The sequence below is a fragment of the Bombus vosnesenskii genome, unplaced genomic scaffold (genome assembly GCF_011952255.1).
Source record: "Bombus vosnesenskii isolate JDL3184/JDL3185 unplaced genomic scaffold, Bvos_JDL3184-5_v1.1 scf7180000013305, whole genome shotgun sequence".
NCBI classification, from domain to species: domain Eukaryota; kingdom Metazoa; phylum Arthropoda; class Insecta; order Hymenoptera; family Apidae; genus Bombus; species Bombus vosnesenskii.
In genome coordinates, this window is record NW_022882954.1 from 1,761,969 (window position 1) to 1,780,956 (window position 18,988).

Consider the following 18,988-nt stretch of genomic DNA (forward strand, 5'->3'; position numbering starts at 1 on the left):
ACAGTGGCTAAACGGGACGACACCCTTCGACAAGGTAGGGTAGCCAGATCCAATCGAGGGGACTTTGGAGAATTCCCGCTCTCATTTCGCCGAGCATTACCGTAGAAAAGACACGACAACGATCTCTTTCGATTTTACGATGTATTTTCGTAGGATCGATGCTGCGCGATTCTCGGCATGGAATAACTGTTTCCTTCTTCCTATCTTCTTCGGTTTAATGAGAAGGAACCATTTAGTTTGAATTATCATTTAGCGACCTTTTCGACTTTGTGCCTCCCATTGTTTGTGGCTCTTCGTGGCTTTCGACAAAGCGACGTCGAACCGTCTCAAAGTATCGAAACCTTCGGCTTTTATACCGCCAAATGAATACCTTTCGGGGTTGCATCGCGAACAAAAAGCAAGATTATCGATTGCTCGGTCGAATGCCTGCCCCTAGCTTTCTCGCATTTACATGCTCGACTTTCCCATTCGACTAAATCCGAATCTGTCTGCCTTCGACGCCAAATGTTGGAATGTTGCCTCGCGTCAATTTTACTCTACACTCTCGCTCCCGAATCTCCCTTTTTAATCTTTTGCCAGCGAGAAAAAAAAAAAAAAAAAAAGAAAGAAAAAAAAGAAAGGAAATTGGGGGCACAAACGTGAATTCGTCGAGACGATAATTACGTAGGTATCTCACCAGAGGGATGCGATATTATCCGTATACGAGTTGGCACTGTTTCGAGCCTGGATTTTTGCCAGGATAAATATCGATCTTGTCGCGTCCGAGGATCCTCTCGACTTCACTCGATTCGATTCGACGATCGCATCGCCCATCGACGATTGACACGTGTTACGCAGCCGAGCTTCGAAATTGGTGTGCTACCTTCTTCGCTACCTCTTCCCGCTTGCACCACGGAGACAAAGGAGCGCAAGGAGTAGGAACGACTCGATTAAGCTCGAGCGTAACGTAATGATCGAACGCGATTCGGAATTCCATTTGGCACAATTACGTTTCGCCACAAAATTTCCAGCGAAGAATCCAGACAACTTGTTTGATTCCGTGCATAATAAAAAGAGAAAGAAAGAGAAATAGAAATAGAAAACGAAGAATGGGAAGGACAATTTGAGGCAGAACCGCGGGAACAGTGCAAAGAAAGATTGCCTACAGTCTATGGCATAAGCTCGCGCGAGCGACAATTAATGGCTCGTTGACAAGGCACGAAGGGCTATCGTCGTCCTCCGGCTCTCTTGCCTGTGCTTGGCTTCGCGATCGACTCTTTTCGCTTGATCCGAGTAGACGCGGCCCGTTACCGAAACTAACGGGAAAGGATAACGAGCCCTTTACGAGAATCCGCTCGTTGCGTTCCCAACGAACCTTCCGCAAACACCCTTCGTCGTTCTGGCAACACCCTCGAACTCGCTTCAAGGTTCCCGCTACGAAACACCCAGTCACAGCCTCCGCGATTGTTCTTTTCTCCACCGAGCAGTCACGCGAACAGCTTTCCTTTCGCGTATCTTGCTTTCGGCTAAGCGGTGTGTGTACGCAGTCCTTTCACCGACACACACGTTATTCGTCCAACCACTCAAATTCATTTAAACGAGCATCGCGCCGACCTAATTCACCGTGAGATTCTGCTGCTATCTCGAGCAGGCTTAGATACGTACTTGCGTGTGCAACCTTTAGGTGCACGCGCCACCAAATTGCTCGCATTCTACTTCCGAGTATGTATCACCTAATTAGGTGGAATACGAAAAGAAACGCGCGTTCCCGGGTTCGAGTGTATCGACTTTTTCCACGATTAGATGTTTCTTCTATCCTATCCTATACATTGTATTATCGCATGGATGTAGATTACGCTTCTATTCATCGTTATCAGTTCCACTACTTGTAATTTGATACATTTACCACAGCTACGATATATTAGAAACGACGAAACAAGTTGCCTCCGTGGCGCAATCGGCTAGCGCGTTCGGCTGTTAACCGAAAGGTTGGTGGTTCGAGCCCACCCGGGGGCGAATTTCTCTTTTGTCACATCGAGTCAGGACTTTCGAGCAAGGACTTTATAAATGACCATGAATATTGTACGTATATTGTACCAAGCATCGAACAAGTATAATTTTTTTGTATGGTACTTCGTCCGAAAAATTGCTGAACTAAATATCTATACCATTTTCAAACAGACGAAGCAAACGGTACTGAAAATCATCCCCTAGTACCGTCTCCTTTCCTTCCTCCTTGTTCCATTATTTTTGAACTTATTTGATATCAAAGCGAAAAAAATAGATCTACATAATTTAAAAAAAAAAAGCAACGTATTTTTTTAATACGCAAATCTTGCCGATACAGCAACAAAAAATAACACTCCGCCCAACGTGGGGCTCGAACCCACGACCCTGAGATTAAGAGTCTCATGCTCTACCGACTGAGCTAGCCGGGCTATAATTTTTTGCGATCTTTGATATAGCAAACTATATGTATTACGTACTAATAAAATTGCCTAACTAATAAATAAATTTTTTCGATACTCGTCGACAATGCTATCGACGCTCGATTCTTTCGTAATAGATACGAAACGTGGGTTACGGAATAAGTTGCAAATTTTTGCGTAACACTATCGTTTATTTGATGAGATCAAGTATTGGCGATAACTTACTTCGCGTTTTACACTAAAAAGGTTTTCGTAATTTCTCGATTTATGTATAACGATAATGTGCTGTAACGTAAACGCCTGAAACTTTTAGAGCAATTTTCTTGTTTTACGAGGCTTTCTAAGGTTTTATCCGAGAACAAACTAAAGTTGGCTATATCTCTGGTGTGTCTCTTAAGATCTTGTCGGTATATAGATAAATAATACATGTTATTGGATATAGTTCTTCTGACACCACTCGAAAGTTAATGCTCAACGTAGGGCAACTTCTCTAAACCCTGAAACGCATCTGATATGCGCCTTTTTAAACGCAACGCAACTTAGGTCGAAAATCTTGTTTGACCAAACATACCATCCACTTTCAGGTAAGATCCTGTCGAGAACATTAATGACGAACACGCATAATTTTCTACTATTTTGGTTATGATCTATGGTGTTCCACGCAACCACGTTAACCATGCAATTCAAGTTTAGGCAGAAATCTTCAGAATCCCAACATTTACTCTTATACTTTACTTTTAAAGTTATTATATCCATATATGTATGTATGTATATTAACCTGCCGCCATCTTCCTCTCTTTGTCTCAGCAAAATTTTTATTCGATCTTTTCTTTTATACTAATTTTTAAGCAAATTTAATTTTTTCCTTGATTCAAACGTATTTATCGATGACAATGAAAAGTGGCAGATACTCGGATAATCGAAAAAAAAAATATTAAACACAGGGAAAACAAAAAAAGGAAAAAGGTACGAAAAACACCGACGAGGATGGGATTCGAACCCACGCGTGCAGAGCACATTGGATTAGCAGTCCAACGCCTTAACCACTCGGCCACCTCGTCAACCGTTAACTTTTTATTTCAATACACAGAACATGATACATAAAAAATTTCTTAAACAATTTATTGTTATTGAATAAGCTAACCTTGAATCACAAAGGGTAATTGCGTTTCGAGCGATAATTATAACGTCTCGATAATGTCATTTTCCTATGCGACCGGTTTAATGCAACGTGGCTAGGTAATCTAAGATCTAAGATACTACTATCTCGTCTAAGCTTAAATCATCGTATCGGCAAGAGAACTTCGATGATACCTGGTTCGGATGTAATACAACTGACTGACCGATTACACGAAGCTTTCATTGCAAAAGTTTAAAGCGACTTGGATCAAAGTTGGGCGATGGAATTCATCGGGATGGATTCGCTGTGGGAAAGCGAAAACGAAATAGAAAAATTCCTGGAAAAGGTGTGTCAAGAGACTAGTCGTAATTAGGATATACATGTTGCTATAAAACGAATAATTATGGAATCGTGGATTGATCTCGAGTGGAAAACAGAAGAAAAAAATAGAAATCGTTATCATCTGCTTACAAAGAAACTGGTTTATTCGTATAAAAAATACGTATGTATCGTGGTGCACTGGGTTTTTCACGCGTAGGAAAACAAAAGGTCTTGTTTGATTGGCTGGCTGCCAGAATTGACTCGTCTGCGATGCGACCTGTCTGCCATTCTCGCGAGCAAATTTGTCGAGGTTGTGTTTTATTCGACCGGCAGCCGATGGTTCGCTATTCTTCCCTGACCATTGGATACAAACGCGCGCGTCAGTTTGGATCAAAGATGCGACCGGGTATGCTGCTTAACGGAAAGACAGGGGATGAACGGCGTAAACGAACGCAAAACATTGGCGACTGTTGGAGAGAACAAATGAGGGAGAAACGGACGCCGGTGATGGATCGGTGATATTCAACGATCGCCCATTACTAAGAAGCAACGAGAAGGTACTTTTTCCGTAAGACAGGTAGCTTCTTCCAAGGTGCCGAGATTAGCTCTCAAGAGGACCTCCGCGATTACTTTCTCGGCGATAATACTTTGACGAGGCATCGATTTCCTCAATTTGCCAGCCACATAACGACCAAACGTCTCGAAATGGTCGTCAGTTACGGAGCTGGCAAACTGTCTCGGAGAGATTTCACACGTCGAGTCCTTCGGCTGACGATCTTGAAAGCTTTCCGGTTGTTGATGACATTTCCTTCTGAGAGGATCGGCCGATGCGGAGGTGGAAATTCTTCTGGCGTACGAGCCCTCGGTTTCAAGGATGATCGGTTGAAACGCCGGAGCAGAGCTAGCTGCCGGGGACGGTACAGGTGACGGTGGCTCGATCTTGTCTACGTCCGTTTGCACAGACTAGAAAACAGTTACGTTGCCAACTGTAATTCAATGCTAGCGATATGGACTATGGTGTATCGATCAAAGTACGCGTATGTGTATAACGATCAACGAACGAACGAACGAACGAACGAACGAACGAACGCGATACAAACAGAGTCCAACGTCCGAACGAACCATTCGATACGTCGTTGCACTGACTCGCGTTGTTACGTTCCGCCTTATCGTATCGCGTTGTTAGGTTCTATCTTATCGTATCGCGTCGTATCGTGTCGTATCGTATCGGGTCGTATCGCGTCGTGTCGAGTTTGCTCTCAATGAAATAAAAATGCTTTCCAACTTGCATAATCTTTCGCACGAAGTATTCGTGCAACAGCGTTTTAAATATACGAATATATGGACGAACAAACCAACGTTTCGACTTTCTTTTTGATTAAAACGTAATTCTCAGCGCATCGTAACGCTCGTCGAGTTTTCCGATCGATAAAGTCCCGTAAAGAGCAAGAGAAATAGATAGAGCGTTAAGGTTAAAAAGAAATTAAAAGCGAGACTAAAAATGGCAGGAAAGAAAGAATAAGAAGAGGAAGAAACGAGCTTGTTGCTCGTATCGTATTGCTCGCGAAATATTTATCTTCTCGTTCTCACCGTACTTACTACGTTCGTGATGTACCACCACGACGTTACAGAACGAAACGCAACTTGACGCCTTCGATTACTCGTTCACGAACGACAAATTCGATTTTTCAAAAAATTGAAATACCAAAAGCTTGCGTGTTCGTTTAAGAATACAGAAGTAAAAGTAGAGTGCAAATGAGTATATATATAACAACGAAAGGGAGGGGAAGAGAAGGGACGGTTTTAAGGGGAAAGGGAGAGCGAAAGCGAGAGAGTGCGAGAGTCTCGATTTGCGCAGTCTCGGTAACTCGAGAAAAATTGCACGAGGTCGTACCATCATCTCCTCTTGAGAGAGATCCGTTGGGTTAGCCAAAGCATTCTTAAAGTCTCTCTCTTCATCTAGTGGACTCGTTTCGTTTTGTTCCGCTACGAACTTTAAAATATCGTAGTACCATAACGAAGATCTGTATCGTAGTCGAGGATTCTGGACCATCTTTTGCGAATTGCGCACCTTTTTGTATTCCCTTCTGAACGCGGTTCTAAGCGTGTTGATTTTTCGTATGACAGTCTCTTTATCCGCGATCGGATTAACCTCCCTCAATTTTTGCACGAGAGCGTCATAAGCACGATTTCGAAGTATCTTGTCCTTGTATCCCCTATACCTGACCTGCCACAAGCAGCGGAAACTACGGTAGAGGTGAATAAATTCCGCGAGAAAATCATGCGAGTATCCGACCAAATCCGACATGTTGCTTGGTTCGCGCGGATACGATTCCCAAGGAAGTCGATCAGAAATCGATCTTCGGCTTTTCGATCAATTCATGCACTTACGAAATTCCGTGTTTTTATATAGGTGTACGATCTTTGAAAGAACGTAACGCGATCTTCTCGCCACGCGGTTGACTTACGATCGAACGACGAACGCGAGCACAAGTAAGATAAACGTAGCGTGGATGACCGCGCTCGACGTTCGACTGAGGGGCCACCAGTCCACACGAGTCCACAGGCCGCTTCTCGAACGAACGATCGTCAGATGGTAGTCAGATGTCGATCGTATGCCTGCCTTTGGAAACGCGTACCTACGCGTTTGCACAAACCACCTTGTTGCCGACCAGATCTTTCTCCCTCCAGCAATCAGAGGTTTGCTCGTGCTTGTACAAGAGGCCCTACCACGACAAGCGTTCGACGCCACTCTTTCATAATTACTCACATTCGTTTTCAACGCAGCAGTTTTTTCTTTATACTCCTTTCCTTCTTCTTTTTTTCTTCTGCTTCCCTTCGAATTACATCGATCAAATAACTATCCCTTCTTTAATTCTTTCTACTTTTGCGTTAAGTTCTTCTTTACAAACTGATTCTTTGGGAGAGAAAGAGAGAGAGAGAGAGAGAGAGAGAGAGAGAAGCGAGGACAAGGTTTCGATCGAAGTGTACGATTCGACTGGAATCAGTGCACTGCACGCAACGTGTTCGCACTAGAGAACGTTTGACAGTCGTTGCGCGTAATCACGTGGTATTCTCGCGATCGTGTAACCGTTCACGACGAATTTTCAAATAGTAGAAAGCTTGAAATTCGCACGGATCCAGTCGTACTTGAAGCGCTTTGTGTTTTACCAGGTTCGAGAAGGTTTGCGCAAACGCGAAGCGTGACAAGAGGAACCGTGGCGAGGTGTTGCGGAGCAGGGTGAAGGCGAACCGACTCGATGGGTCTCTGTCTGCGTCCAATGAAAGCTATTTCCTGCTAGTGTTGCCAACGTGACCGCGCAAACACGTTTCACGAGCTGGTCGAGTGCGACAGTTTATGCACCGCCACGCCTCGACGTGTACCACTCGCGTTCTTAGTGCTTCGTACGCGTTAATTGTTGACGAAATGTTACCGTTCGACGCTTGCCTCCAGACATTCCCACTTAAATAAATCTCGTGGCAAATCTATCTGTTTTATCGCGAAACTAGCGAGCGCGCACGTGCAAACCACGCTGCATAGTCTCGCGGAATTGGTTACAGTTTCGAGATCGCGGAAAGTATCTCTAGAAAATCGAAATTGCGAAATCCGAGAAGCAAACACGGCCGAAGGCCGGTTTCGCCAGATCGGAGGACGATAGCGCTGCCGCTATGTGCGAACCTTCGCGCCTTATAAGGTACTAGTGGCCAATTCGTTCGTCACTCGATTCCCCGTCATCTCGATTCTCGCGACAAGTCTCCTTCGTCGTTACTTATTTATTTATTTGTTTGTTAGTTATGGAATACCGGCCTAATCAAGCTATAGATTATACTGAATAATTTCGATTTTGAGTTCGACGATTCTAGCTTGACGCATTTCTTCGTGCAAAACGTGTTTTGAAAGATAAGTTGAGGTAAAAGATTGAGAGAAAAAAACGAGCAAGAGACTCGTAGGAAGTCATAGGAAGAAAGAGAAGAGAGGAGGAATGAAGAGAACGGAGAGGCGGGGCGCGAGTAAGCGGATATTATAAAAGGAGAAAGGCAACGATGTTTAAACACGAAAGACGTACTTTCGCTTACAGATAACACGAGAAAACGAAATCATTGATATACAAATCGTTGTGCGATTTCGAGAAAGGGAGATTTAGATGGAAGGCGTCGGTGGTGAGCGTCAAGTCAGAACCCTGTCTCTAAATTAACGTTTCTCTCGAAATGTAACGCAGACGCGATGTATTTACACCGAATATGTCATGAATTGACATAAGTTACAGTCCAGAAAGCGATACATTGTCCGAACGCCACGCACGTTAGTACACCAGTGTCGAAACATTTAAGGGCTTGCATTTGGATATGCTTCAAACGATGCGATTCGCTTGCCTTTTCCCTTCCTATTTTCGTATCTCTTGGAATAAATTTACCGGTACCTGTTTTCCAAAGTATCTATTTTTTTGAAGTACTACTAACACGCCATTCGCTGAAAATGTATACCACGTACTACGTTGGGACAAAGATAATTTGGAAATTAGCCGATAACTCCGAGAATTACAAAGAAAATCTCTTTCGAGACAGCGATTACATATTTCGATCGATCGATCAAACGTGCGATTGCCAATCACTGTACGTACATAAGGCGACTTAATTCGTATTAGCTCGAGCGTTGTTCTTCTCGTAATCGTTGAGCGAATCCACATCGTGAATAACCCAAAATTACATGTACATATGTTTGTTCGGTACCACTTACTTCGAGTCATCGACGAGCTCGCTGTTTTTCCATTTCTTCAAAAAGTTGTGTTTTCACCACCGAACCGCGTATCACGGATCATTTACCGGTACCAGACAAATTTCTTTAATCGCAACACGTTTGAATCTGTGTGTGGAGAGATTTTAGCGGAGACTGCGGTCCCTAACTTTTCGCGCACGCGCGTCAACTTGTACTTTCTTATCTTCGTATACGAATTTTTCACCGGTGCCCCTGTGCTGATTTATTCTCCGGAATGCTTGGTAGATGAAAATTGAACGCGGCAGCTGAAAATTGCGGCCAGCAGCGTGCGTGCAAGTAGAAATCGTACCGGTGGAATGCACCAGTGGTTCGGACGCTAGCTAAAGTCTCACTGGCGAAACTGGCACCGTTGCGTTGCGTTGGTTCGTTTCACTCATCGTAGGCTTCCACTCGGTCGCTTTCGCGCGTTTATTCCGAGTGTGGCGTGTGTTGGGCCGGGTCAGGCCGAGTCGACCAGGCCAGGGCAGGGCAGAGCAGGGTAGGGCCAGGCCAGGCCAGGCTAGGCCAGGCCAGGCCAGGCCAGGGCAAGGCAGGGCAGGGCCAGGCTGGCAATCGCCGCCGTGTACCCAAACTATAATAGATCGCAGCACTGAATACACTTTGTTTATATAAGCTGTTATGACGGCGTCTAGTTCAAGATCAAAATAAATGGAACTCAGAGTTTCGACTGCCAGTTCCTTCCGAAATACGACGCAACAACCCTATTTCATTGAATATTACCTTGGCGTATTTTGCTTTTTAAGGGAAAAAATGAAAATTTAGCAGTCGCTCTTCGTCCGAACTTGCAATGTGTGTGCGCGCGCGCGCGTGTGTATTCTATATGCATGTGTATATACACATGTATGTATACGTATTTTGTGTTTATGGCGGCCTTAGTATTTTGTTTCTTAAAACTCAGTATAGAGACGATATCGAATGCAAAGCGATTTCGATTATGGAAGACGAACGATTACACAGGAAAGAGAGCAGACGTCGGGATAGCGAAAAAGGGAAGCGATTGCGTTTTTCTTTGTGATCAAAGAGAACCTCTGTCGGTCACCGAATCTGTTACCGAGTCACTCGCTTTTCGTTCTCTGCGTCGTTTGCCAAGAATCGCTTCAACTCCAATGTAAACGTGCTTTTTATTCAAATTTTCAGCTAGACGATACGACGACACATTCTCGGAAGGAAGATACGCGCGAACGAATTCAAAATGTTTATCGGTTTGGCAATGGATATCGTTCGAGAATATGATAAACTCGTTTCGAACAAATCTTTGCACCTTTCTTCTCACGTTCGAAAATATTGCACAAAACGCGCGTTGTTATACATTTGATTTTTGATTATTGCAATGTATTCGTTAGGCTTCGTACGGTTGAAAATTTGATTGGTTTGAGTGGTTGTAGGAAACCCACATCAGAATATGTATATAGACAAGAAACAGGAGATAGATAGGTTATGAGTGTGTGCGATGCTGCTACTGTTTGGGAAAGCGGCTTTATGGTTTGTTGGGAAAGAAGAAGACGAAGGGGAAACACCGTGAAAAAAAAAAAACGAAACGATGAACACCGAGTATGAGAAAGAAAGCAAAAGACAAAGAGGACGATACTAATCCTCTTTGTATGGAAAAACCGAGTGGTCCGCCGAGCAGACTACGAAGCAGAGCAGACTTTCGAATAAGCTATTCAACCAGTGCAATATACCGTACAAATATAGCGTATCCCGTCTAGACGACGTGACTTTTCTATACAAACGAAAAGTTACCTCGTTATTTCGCGAGATTCCCATGGAAAGCGCGGCGAACGGTATGGAAAAGCAATACCGAGATGTTGAAGTAAGCAATTGGTCTTCTTTATCCGATTGTTTTCGCTCGTTAAGCAGCGATCGGCAGATTCCTGACGCAAGTCGAAACAGCTAAAAGCTTTTTATCCACGCGATGCCGCTTTACCGATTGTTCGCGTATAACATTCCCCTTTTTTCCTCACCGCGGCGCGACGTCTTCGTCTAATAAATTCTACTCGAACAAAGACTAAAACGTTTCAGACCATACTCTGCGAGCTATACCTAATAACCTGGTTTAATTAAAGCTATATTCAAAACCGGCTCGTCTACGAGTCGTTTCTTCGATGTCCAATAACGCAACTGAACGGTGAACAACCGCGAGGAACTGGTGCAAACTCGATTCGAACGACTTTATCTCAACGTATGGGACGTACAATACCATTCCCTGTGAAAGAACGTATTCTATAATGTTTGTATGACATCGAGCGACAGTTTGTCCCGATCGAATCGTATGGAAAACAGTATAAAACTAGTGTAGTTTTTCAAGCGAAGAATTAAGCGGAAAACATAATAGGGGATCGATTGACAATTAATTGACAAATGTGGGACGTCGTAATTTACAATGTCACAAAAATTCCAATTGGTTCTGAACAAAGAATACTACCGATGATTAACGAGAAAACTCGAAAAATGGGCTTTAAACTCGGTATCTCGGTGAAAAGCTTTGTGTCACGCATACATCGTAGCTACAGAGCGATACGAAGGCAGACAATAGAGGGTAAAGTTATGTCAGAAAGAAAAAAGATATTGTGTACTGGAAGCTCTACTATTACTACGATACGTTCCATCAATGACGCAGATTCGTGAAATGAAAAGAATATTTCTTTTGCTCGGATGCTATACATAGGTGTTATACGTATGCTCGATGAGAAAGTGATAGAAAGAATTTCGTAGCAGTCGTCGCCGCGATTGAGAAATTGTAATTTTTTACTCGTTCGTAATCCTCGAATAGTCGCAAAACGTACTATATCGGGATCGTACAACGAATCGCGAAACTACCAGCGAGAGGTTGAATATTTCAGTTCCATTGAATATTCCATAGTCTGTGATGTGAGTATCTCGTTATCGAACCTTGTCTACAATTCCTATCTCACATTCTTGTTAACGGTAGTGCTTTTTCTCTGCGTATAATATTACGCATACTGAAGCTACATTTAAGATCAGAGCCGTATCTCAGACAGTTTGTCACACCCGATTTGGTTGAAATTTTACAGATAGCTTCATTTTCCATTCGAAGGTTAAGACCTTCCGTGCTTCGATTTGATTGAAATTTTGAAAATAACTTCTTTTTAGATAAAAACAACATTTGAGGGAACGATTTTTGGTGATTCGAAGATTAAAATTTAAAATTTTGCGGAAAACGTTTTACTAGCGCAATGTCACTCCCTGCGTTATCGATACAGCGATGAATGCAAAATTGGACAATGAAAATTTGAAGAAGGATATTTACGGGAAGAATCATGAATCCTTGGTATGATAGACATGTACTTAAAGATATCCCTGATACTGCATATCGTATTTTATATAGTTTTGTTTTAGACCTTTTTAACCGGCCGCCATAAAGCGACTGGCAATCCTTGTTAGTGAGATCGTCCCTATTTTGAATAATTACCTTCATTTTATTTTGTAATCTACTTTATACATTTCAATTGGAGTAATGTTTAATTTTTATTGTTCGATAGGTATGATAGAGCGCGGAGGAGATGAGTATCACTTGGTAATATGACCTGACAATAAACGCGACGAAACTATACTACTGTCGTTAATCAAGAAACACACCTTAGCTTTCGAGTCAGTAAAAATGTTTCTCGCAAAAGTTATTTTTATCTAAAAGGAACCTGCTCTTGCGGAAGTTAAATTATTCTTTTGTATGTTCGATCCATTCTTAAATCAATCAATGAAACAAAAAAACCATAACTTCGAGGATGTTTCGTGGAAGAATGCACCGGTTGGTTAACGGGCATAACCAATTTGACCTGTGTGCCATAATTGGTTCGATAAGATTGATGAGAATAATAATAACAGTAGTAGTAGTGCAGTAGCAGTAACAGTAGCAGTAATAGTAGTAGTTGTAGTAGCAGTAGAAGTAGTGATAAGAGCAGTAGTGACTGCAGTAATAGTTATAGAGCAGTAACAAGCTATGGTAGTGATTATTTTGACTAGAAATAAAAAAGCACATCGACCGCGTTCTTTTATTCCGCGGACTTCGCTAGACATTGTTTCTGAAATCAATCGACAAAGTCAACGAATTAGAAAAAAACTGCGACTTCGATATTAGCAGTGAAAATAATTGTTTGGGACAGGTACTGAAAAAATACCATTGTTTATTTTCTATTAATAAAATTACGGTTCTTACATTTTAAAATGTAAATTATATTAACCGAAAAAGGCATTGTTGCTGGAGCCCTCTGTCGTGCAATTGTGAAGTAACGATGCAGGGTGGTTAGACATGTTGTTAACGGTTTGTCCTCCCCCTAATCCACCTCCAACGCATCCAGCAGCAATATCGCCGCCACCACCACCAACACCACCACCAACAACACCACCACCACCACCAACACCACTACCACCACTGCTGCCACCATTTGTATCGGCAACTGCAACGGGTGCGGCGAGACCAACGTCGCCACCTCCTAGTCCGACTCCGATTCCAGCTGTTCCGCTAGCATTTCTTGTTCTCGGAGGTTTTACGTCTTGTGAAACTTCGTACGTTTGATTCTGTTGATTTTGTAAATTGATTTCATTGTAGACGAGTTCTTGAATCTTCAACCTAATAAACATTTGTCTATCGAGCGGTAAGCTTTTGAGAGGATTTCGAACACTCATCAAAAAATGATAAGTATCGTCTCCTTCTTCTTCTTGCGAGACTCTTAGTCTCTTTTGCAGAGATTCGAATCTTTTTCCGATCTTACTCATCTTACTCATCTTAGGCGGTGGCATAACTTGATGAAGACCATCGTCGTTCGAGAGTAAAGATTGACAAGAATCACCATCTAAATCGTCAAATTGAGTTTCCTCGTGTCCTTCTAAAATATCGATCTGAGGTTCGATTTGCGTTTCTTCTGGCGACGATCGAAGGGCCGCCGAGCAATTTTGCGAAAGGGTGCACCCGATTACTCTTGAATTCATTTGATCTCGCAGGAAGAACAGGCTCTTGAACCAAACCCATTTTGAGTCATGTTCATTAGCGCCACCATCGCATTTTCCTCTATAAGTTTTCTTTAATTCGTTGCGGAAATTGTCTCGTAAGTGCTTCCATTTTGATTTTGCGACGTCCGCTGGAAACGAAGATTCTCCGTTAATTCTTTTGTTACGATAAAAAATTTTTCGAAACTTTCCTACGTGAATAATGCGCATTCGCGTGGCTTTGTTACGTTGATAACAAACGACAATTGATAAAATGAAAAATTTATGAAAAATAAATGGCCAAGAAAACATTGCTTCGTCGAGTATAAAATTTTGTAGCGCTCCAAGCGTTTAATCGTTTGCCCACGAATCCAATGGATTCAAATTACCGCGACCTCAGACGGAATATTGTGTAAACAGTAATTAAAATCATGCTCGCTATCAATATTACCACAAATTGTAGGCATTGACTGTAATTAAAAAATTATAGAAATGGCGACGCAATAACGATCGACCGTACGCGCTCTTAGAAAGTAGCCCGTTTTCCAGCAAATAAATTTAATATGTTCAGATTGTAATTGATCTCGACACGACTATATCGTGTACACGTACGTATACACACAAGTTGATCGAGTCGTTCGCTCGGTTATTCGATAGCTTGATCGAGGAATGAAAAGGACACACGACATACACAATACACAATCGTAGGAAGGTGGTAGTGGGGAAGGGAATGGTACGAGTAGAAACAGTTGAAAATGTGACGGTAGAAGGGAAAGAAAAAGTGGAAGGGATGCGATCAAAAGGGGAAGAGAGAGAGATTGAGAGGGAGTAAGGGGGGGGGGGGGGGAGAGAGAGACATAGTAAGGGAGGCGTACAACGACGCAGGCGCAAATAGAAGAGGCGGAAAGAAGAGAGAAGAGCGAAATGGGAAGAGGAAAGAGGAGAGAGAAGAGCGAGGCGTATACTCACTGGAGACCTCGCAAGCCCTCGCGATCTCTCGCCACATCTTTAGAATGACATCGCGATTGTGATAGTTGACGTTCTTCTGGTCCCAGATCGCGGGCCTAGCGTGCACCTCAGTGATCAGTCTCTGGAGATCCATCGTCATCGCGTTCCTACGCGCGTTCGCGTTGCATCTCCTGGACGATCGCTTACTAGCAACTCGACGGTTGAGAAGCGTGTTGCCGGAGCTGAGTGAGGATGCAGCCGCGCGCGAGCCGCTTCCTCCTCTAGTTACGTTTCGTTGAGATTCGTTGGTGTGCGAAAGCCGATTTTTCGGTTGCTTTGTTGTCGATTCCTCGCTGGAAATCACTTGCTCCCCTGGCTGGTGTTGTTCTTCCTTGATCGGTGGGATCGTGTCGACAGTTTCGTTGACGGTGTCTAGTACTTTGCCACCGCCACCGCCACCGCCACCGACGACGACGAGCTCGTCCTCGTCGTCGACGTTACTGTTTCGTCGCTGTTGTCGTCTCCTCCTCTTCCTTTTACGCCTGGCGTTACGAGGACTGCCGGCCGAGGAGGAACTCGTGAAGCCGAGCCGAGCGGAGGATCGCAGGCGAGACGAATCCAGGGCTTTTTCCTCCTCGACTCGTGCACGCGTGCCGCCGTCCATACACGGCCGGTACACGCGCGCGTCCAGCCGGGAAGACGCACACTCGCCTCAACAAACGAGTTCGATACGCGAGATGCTCTTCGTCGAAAGAAAGTCAATTACTGTACGCGCGCACGTTCTCGGCGATACGCCGCCGATCCGCCTGGCTGCTTATCCGCTCGCTAGCCAGCGCCGAGAGCCCAAGTCCGAACCTTCCTTCGCTTTTGCCTACGATTTCAGCTTCGGCTTCGGTCTCGCTCGAGTTTGCGCTCGGCTCCGCTCGGTTCCGCTCGGTCCGACTCGGTTCCGCTTCGCGCGCCACCGCTCGTCACCGCTTGTCACCGCTTGCGATCTCTGCTCGACAACGCTGCTCGTCTATCTCCCAGAATTCTTTACAACTATTTTCCTACCAAACCTCTCCTCTCCTCTCCTTTCCGCTTCGCTCCTCTCCGCTTCTCTCCTCTCCTCGCCGCTTCAGTTTCTTTCCTTTCCTTTGTTCCTTTATTTTCCTAACTACTATCGTCTCGTTTTCTATTATTACTCAATTGTTTACCTTCAGCCTCAAATCCTAATATGCATTTAATACTCGAATTCGAACTTTGCCCTGTTCTGTCCTGTCTCCTTGGCACTCGCGAATTCACCGAGATTCCTGTTTCATCTATACAATTTTCCGTACCAATTTCCTATCGGATCTTTCTTCACTTCACTGATTCGGAAATAATCGTACGTTCTACGAATGTGTTTCTGCGTTCGTTAACACGTTGCATTTCAATTGATTTTATCGTTTCCTCTTTAGATTATACATTCTCCTAATAAGATGATGTATCTAAGAAATCGAAGGAATTTTCGTTAATACATGGCTCTTTATATTACAGTTATACAAGTATGATTCGTTTTCCGATTGATGTTAGTCCGAAAAGCTATTTGACAATTGCACGTTTTGGTGCGTGTATTTGTCACTAAATAAGCGTCTTGCGCTCTCGGTTCGGTATTTGTCGGCACGGATCGTCCCGGCTCGGCTCGACTCGGCCCGACTCGACTCGGCCCGACTCGGATTCACTACGCCGCGATACAACGCGATACGACGCGATGCGACGTTCACGTTCGCCTTTTGGCCTCTTACTCATCGGTAACGCCTGCCGCTTGCGACTCCTGCCATCGCCATAAACTCTGTCGTAATCGCATTGCACGGCATCGTTTGGCTCGGTTTTGCTCGTTGTTACTTGATTCGATTTATTTAATTCATTTGGCTCGACTCGACTCGATTCCCTATGATTCGACTAATCTCTTCCCTATTTCGTTCGATTCAATTCGATCCGAACCGGTTCGACTAAAGTATCATAAAACACAAGTTAACGAGTACTTACATCTGTATTCAGAAACGATATATCAATCACACTTATATGATAATCTTTTTCGTATAGTTATTTATTAAGCGCGAAGGCTTACTCAAATCTGTTTGTGAAATGACAGAATGAATTTGTTATTAAAATATATAAGTGTAGTCTCTTATTATTATTATACGGTATTATACGTCTTCTTGAGGAGAAACTGCTTTTTCTTAATTGTGATTCGCAATAAAAAAATTAGATAAATTTGTTGGAAATACAAGTACACCTTTAACCACTGTCTGGACTGAATGTATCGTTCCAAATTGAAATTACGAACGGATATATGCATTATACTTGATTGTATACAATCGTGAATGAGTTACAATTTTGCTTATGAAGCAAAATGAAAATTCATCATTTTGAACTTTTTCAAAAAGCATCACCAAGTAATTTTTTAACAAAGTTGTACTAAGTATTACACAATAAACTAGATAAAATCAGAGAAAGGTACTAGGTAACGTCAAATGTCGGTTTCCAATAGTCGTTCTGGTTACCGAATCTTTTCGTTGATTTTGTCAACGTATTCTTGCACTACTTTCGCAAATTCTTTCTTCACCATATTTGTTATGCTTGTACGAAATATAGTAATAATAGCTTTGACCGCAATATTAACTACCGGATCACCTGTATTACATTGAAAAATGACGTTGAACTTGCTGAAAACAAAGTAAAAATTAATCGATTAGAACTAATTCAATATGCTCTAAAATCTGTGCACCACTTTCAAAACGATGGACAGTTGTGCTAACGCAACAACAAATAACAATTACTCGATTTTAACGATCTTGGCCATTAGGGAGGAAAATTGTATAATAAATCCTCCAATTTCATAGGATCTATTCCATGCTTCAAAATAAAATTGTGAATCGTGGGTAACATCGTGTCGAACAACTTATTAACTTTAGCCGATACCTTCTTAAGCCTGATGTCATTTTCCCTGTGCCGTAAAAAAAGATATATTTTAGAAGCAGTTGATTCTCCTCAAAGTATTCGACATTTCGCGGATGACAAATACAAATACACGATATTTCAGAGTGAGAATTGTTAAGGTAAAGAAAGGATTCGGAAATACAAATCGTTTACTTTATTTTACACACAACAGCTATACATATATCTTACACTCTGAAGACCTCGATAACCTTCTTGCACGCACGCTTATTCTCAACCGACTCTTCCAGATTCTTCTAACATCTGGCGACAGTCTTTTGTCTCGACTAAGACCTGAACGCCCTCTAACGCTTACGCACACACACTCGCATGTACAGTGTAAATGTATCATCTACCCAACAAGAATATGTATTACCAAAACTGATCATACGATCTAAATGTATATATGTATTTATTAACGATAAATATGTAGTGGCAATAACTTACGTGGTATCGACAAAGCTCGAAAAGCTAGCAGTAAACAAAATAGAAAAAGGAAATAGAAAACCAAGTAGAATTTGATAAATCATGATGAATCGATGCAGTCGAATGATCAATTGTCAACAATCTGGCTCCCGATCATCAATCTTCTCTAGTTTTATTGAGTTATCTAAAGACTTATCGAATTATATCGACATTACAACCATCATTAAAAAATTTGATCGAGCAACGGTATAGATTATTGCAACGAATACGTTGATGAATTATACAGAATTTGGACTAAAAGGAATTTAAAATCGTCGTCGGCCGCATACCCTTTGAGTTTGAATTATCATCACGAAATTTCTTGCTTATTCTTGAGGTATTCTCGAATGTACGTCGCTGCACGCTCGTTCTTCGATGTTTTCGACCAACTTATTTTTCACAAAGTGAGTCACGCCGATGTTGATAGACGTCGTTAAACGATCCACCAAAGTACTCTTACTCTTCTCACGAAAAATTCTACTGGACCCGGAAGACGAAATTACTAGATATAGCATCTTAGATCTATAGATCTAGACGATCTTTTCGTCTCTTCCTTATCGGGAAAATAGCAGTTGATAACATGAAGATCAATGGCAATGTTAACGCTGACCGAATTTGTCTCTGCAAATATCTCCTCGCGCTGCTGAATAAGGAGTAGTTGCTGGAAATAATGGAACATTGCTTAAGACATCGTAAAACATGTTTTTTTATTCGATCGAGAAGAATGTTGTTATTAACTATGATTATAAAAATGTGGTCAAACGTAACGTTCGCATCGATACTGAACGTTTCATCTTTGTATACGGCGGTAATGGTAGCAGCACGTTCTATTCTTGATAAGTTGTGTAATTTACCCGAAGAAAAGGAATGGGCTATGTCGATGTAGACGATAAAGGGAAATAGAGAATACTGAAAAGGAAGGACAAATCTTTTCAATTGATTTCGAATGTATTCCTTTCTTCTTTTTCTCCTTTTTCTCCCTTCTTGTCCTCCTTTTAGGTTATGAATCCGATTATTGACAATTGTTTGTATAGATTCACG

The 18,988-nt window shown here is 42.6% G+C and overlaps 2 protein-coding genes and 3 non-coding genes across 5 annotated transcripts; 1 reads left to right on the forward strand and 4 right to left on the reverse strand.

The window, feature by feature from the left end:
* Positions 1–1,921: 1,921 nt before the first annotated feature.
* On the forward strand, positions 1,922–1,995 carry Trnan-guu. The gene has a single exon. It is a non-coding gene; the product is annotated as a tRNA-Asn (tRNA).
* Positions 1,996–2,344: 349 nt separating this feature from the next.
* Trnak-cuu lies at positions 2,345–2,417 on the reverse strand. Its single transcript has one exon. It is a non-coding gene; the product is annotated as a tRNA-Lys (tRNA).
* Positions 2,418–3,387: 970 nt separating this feature from the next.
* On the reverse strand, positions 3,388–3,469 carry Trnas-gcu. Its single transcript has one exon. It is a non-coding gene; the product is annotated as a tRNA-Ser (tRNA).
* Positions 3,470–4,371: 902 nt separating this feature from the next.
* On the reverse strand, positions 4,372–6,157 carry LOC117234630. Its single transcript, XM_033496024.1, has 2 exons — positions 5,744–6,157; positions 4,372–4,812 (listed from the first exon to the last, which is right to left on the reverse strand). The coding sequence occupies exons 1-2, from the start codon at positions 6,155–6,157 to the stop codon at positions 4,372–4,374; spliced, it is 855 nt and encodes a 284-aa protein (XP_033351915.1).
* Positions 4,676–16,146, reverse strand: LOC117234458. Its single transcript, XM_033495675.1, has 3 exons — positions 14,543–16,146; positions 12,804–13,725; positions 4,676–4,812 (listed from the first exon to the last, which is right to left on the reverse strand). The coding sequence occupies exons 1-2, from the start codon at positions 15,183–15,185 to the stop codon at positions 12,824–12,826; spliced, it is 1,545 nt and encodes a 514-aa protein (XP_033351566.1). The 5' UTR covers positions 15,186–16,146; the 3' UTR covers positions 4,676–4,812; positions 12,804–12,823.
* Positions 16,147–18,988: the final 2,842 nt, after the last annotated feature.

Excerpts from the sequence above, each read along its gene's own strand:
- LOC117234630 (XM_033496024.1), bottom strand. The coding sequence starts at position 6,157 with ATGTCGGATTTGGTCGGATACTCGCATGATTTTCTCGCGGAATTTATT. Across the intron at positions 4,813-5,743 it reads TCTCTCAAGAGGAGATGATG|TCTGTGCAAACGGACGTAGA; the intron begins GTACGACCTCGT and ends ACTGTTTTCTAG.
- LOC117234458 (XM_033495675.1), bottom strand. The coding sequence starts at position 15,185 with ATGGACGGCGGCACGCGTGCACGAGTCGAGGAGGAAAAAGCCCTGGAT. Across the intron at positions 13,726-14,542 it reads GAGGGCTTGCGAGGTCTCCA|CGGACGTCGCAAAATCAAAA; the intron begins GTGAGTATACGC and ends CTTCGTTTCCAG.